Genomic DNA, 3596 nt, shown 5'->3' with positions numbered 1-3596 from the left:
AAAATTTGATTAAAGACAAGAGGAAACCCATAACTGCGGCGCCAGTTTATCACTTTGTTTTACTTTTGTTCATCATTAAATGATATATTGGTTACGAGACAACTATATGTGGTATATATGCATATGTATTTAGTGATAGATTAGTCAGATTTTGAAAAAATGATGTGCTAGAATTTGGTCTCTCTTTATCGTTCACCAAAATAGCGAAAAGTCAGAAGATTTAGGATTATAAAAAATGAGAGCTATTGTTTCTTTTTTGGAAAAATATTAATGTTCTTTATTTTTATTGTGAAAAATCAGTTGAATTTAAAATAAGTAATAAAAGCTTTACAATTTTGTGAATAAAATAATTTCTCTTAAAGGATTTATTTATTGTACATTTTTAATTAAGTTATCACATTATATAAATTATGAAATTATCATATTATCACATCGGACATAAAGACTCGTATCGAGTCCAACAATTTGTAGTTGGATTGAATATCAGCTGTTCCAAGATTTCCACTTTAGGTTTCTTTAAAGGCGGTGGTTGTAGTTCACTTTTTCCATGAATATAGTCATCAAATACTTGCAGAAAGTCGTCACTGCTCATCCTTTTTAATGAATTTTGGCTAGTTGATGATGCTTCTTCGTTGGGATTAATTAAAGAGTCCAAAATTTCTGCAACAGAAGACAACCGGTTTTCCTCGGAATTAGAAGGGGCGATCGCCGAACGCTTCTTATCTTTGGCCCTTCTATTTTTAAACCATACTTTTATTTTTAACTCATCCACGCCTATTCGTTCCGCTATTTGTCTTCTACGAGGACCTGTGGCAAACTTGCAAATTCTATATTCGGTCTCCAATTCGGCCACTTGCTCGCGACTATATACTGTTCGCGAATAGTTGCGGTTATCCGTTGCAATTGTTGTAGCCGGTGAATACGGACCATTATCTGTCAGTGGAGGTGTTGTAGGCGGTGATAGTGAAGAAGTTTGATGTATATCTTCACCATAGATAGATGTTGGTTGTATATTATCATATACATTATACCGTCCATACGCATTTGGTGGTGCGTTACCATAATAATATTGTCCCTGAAATAAATAAAAATAATAAGATAAATTTAATATTTGGTAAATTTAATATATTAAAATTCTCAAAGATAGTATTTTACTTACGAATGCTGGAAACGTGGTGTTGGGAAGCATTTTTCTTAATTTGTTGTAATAATTATCGAAATTTAAGATACTTAAGATTTAGATCTTTGCGCCTCGAGAGTTGCTTTGCTAATGCCTTCAGGAAGAGTGGTCTGCTCCTTTTATACGAAAGTTTTTGTTTCCGTTTTCTACCTGCAACAACTGCGCGGTTTTAAGTTTATTGTTCTGTTCTCTTTTATTTAAAATTACCTCTGTGTGTTCCGAAGTAATTATTTTTTTGGCCGAACAGAAGTAGTTAAGCCGTTCATCCCTAATTCAAGGGTATTCCCTTACCTGTTGTTGTTTTTGTTTCATAGATTACCTGCGAATTTCTGGTAAAAATTACATAGATTCCCACAACAGTCTGGGTTTTCCTGGTTTTTCTAATGAATGGTTTACTTATGTCCCAAATTTTTTATGACCTTGTTGAATAGAATAGTCTCTGGAAAAGGGTTAGTTCTTTAAGGTTCGTTTACGGACAAATAAAAGTTTGTTCTCAAGCGCTTCTGAACTGATTTTTGCGTGATTATTTTTTTGTCAGAGTTTTTTTGAGATATGCTACTGAACACGAAACAAGTCGCTTTATTCTCAGTAATGCGACATGGGTTTGTATCACCATTAACGACTTAGAGACTCTACTTGATTTGTCGGGTATATATTATTTATTCTTCATATCTAAATTAGCGTATTAGCTGTTGCAATATGAGATGACTCCTTGTTATTATTTGAGCCATGTTTTAAAATTTTCCATACTAATTTCCCTATTCGATATTTAATTATTTTCAAAGCATTTCCTAGTTACAACTTTGGGTTTTAAAAAAATCCACCTTTTTGTTATAATTTTTTTATGTACATATATTTAAGAATAGCCATAGAAAATTTCATATCGTTCTGTTGAATATTTTCGAAGTTGCACGCAAAATTTGAAAGGTGTTTCAGAGTGCTTGGAAGGGCATTCCAAACTTTAAGTGCGTTTTTTTTTTTCAATATTGTGCTTTCAAAGTCGGTGACCAACATTATTAAAATGGTGGTATCGATGAGTCTCAAAATTGATTTAGTAATAAATCGAATATTTTGTCTCACCAATAATTATTTTTCTTTATAAACAATTTAAAACCGAAATTGTGGTCAAGAATCGATATTTTTTTGAGAAACTGAAATTTTGTCAAACAAATTTATTTTGCTTATTCTTGAAATTTATTATTAGATTTAACATTACCATAATGAGAATTTTTGATTTCCTTAATTTCAGTGGATCCAGTTTAGAGATATAGGGGTCATCGCAAAACGTCTTTTTTGAGATACTTTTTTTTAGAAATTTTTTTTAGTAATACTAAGTCTTAAAATATAGTTTAAAGATACCATAATATGTGTAGAAATTTATGGATCAATGAATTTAAAGGTTTTCTCAGAAAAAATTCTGGAAAGTTCTCAATTTTCGACCTTCTAGCTGTATATAACCCTTACATATTTGGAATATACATAAGTTTACACGCAAGGTCAATTTTGTAAGTAAATTAAACTTGTATGAAACTATTATATTTGGTATAAAAGATACTGTGCGTATTCCATTCACCAGTGGCCGAAAAGTTCCACACCCACAAGCTCTCGTCCTTTTGTTTCGCTTAATTGAGTACAGCATACCTATGTAATACATAAACAATGTGCACGCAGGTATAATATATTTTACCTGTCAGCGCTCCAGTGTTGTAAACCTGTTAAAATTTGCTTTTGCTTTCATAATAATAATCTATTCTCAGTTTAAATATGTTAAGCACGTGGAAATTTGGTAGTGTATTCTAGTATTAGTCTATATTTGTCATGAATTTTATTCAGCATAAATAATATGGCTAAGCATTCATTCATTCACTGAGCTAACCGACAAACTGGGTGTTTTCGCTTCATTTTTATGCTCTAATTAGGGTACATGAGTTAGCCGCAAAGGTTTGGCCACAAATGTTTTAACACTAACCTTGAAGATCTTGTAAAAGAAATAGAAAAGATCGCGGGACGACCTGAGGTAACCTGTCTTTCTACACCTTGTTTTTAAACGTAAGGAGGTTGTAAGGTAAGATAGAGCCAGAGCCTGACAGCTCTATGCTACAGTTCTCGGCTATCTTAGCGTTGCCTTGAAAATAATCCAAGCGCAATTTTCAGAAATTATCTTGTCAAATGGATGAATACGTCATATGGAGCCAATCCTTTTATATGGAGCGCTAAATATCCCAGCGGAAGTATTAGGCATAGAGAAGGCGTGTGAAGATCTATTGAACAAATGCGTGAGGAGAGAGCCTGACGTCACTACCCATCTTGTCTTCGCCAAAGATAAACTCCAGTGTTAAAAGATGGAAATCTACAACCAAATACGGGAAAACAAACATACACAAGGTGCTTTCCAAAGTAAACAGGACTTAAAAAA

The 3596-nt window shown here is 32.8% G+C and overlaps 1 protein-coding gene across 1 annotated transcript; it reads right to left on the bottom strand.

The window, feature by feature from the left end:
- Window positions 1–427: 427 nt before the first annotated feature.
- LOC125778403 (homeobox protein engrailed-like ceh-16) lies at window positions 428–1189 on the bottom strand. Its single transcript, XM_049455758.1, has 2 exons — window positions 1160–1189; window positions 428–1075 (listed from the first exon to the last, which is right to left on the bottom strand). The coding sequence occupies exons 1-2, from the start codon at window positions 1187–1189 to the stop codon at window positions 428–430; spliced, it is 678 nt and encodes a 225-aa protein (XP_049311715.1).
- Window positions 1190–3596: the final 2407 nt, after the last annotated feature.

This window comes from Bactrocera dorsalis, chromosome 4 (assembly GCF_023373825.1).
Source record: "Bactrocera dorsalis isolate Fly_Bdor chromosome 4, ASM2337382v1, whole genome shotgun sequence".
Taxonomy (NCBI): Eukaryota; Metazoa; Arthropoda; class Insecta; order Diptera; family Tephritidae; genus Bactrocera; species Bactrocera dorsalis.
Note: the sequence above shows the minus strand (reverse complement) of the source record. Positions and strands in the feature narration are given on the sequence as shown.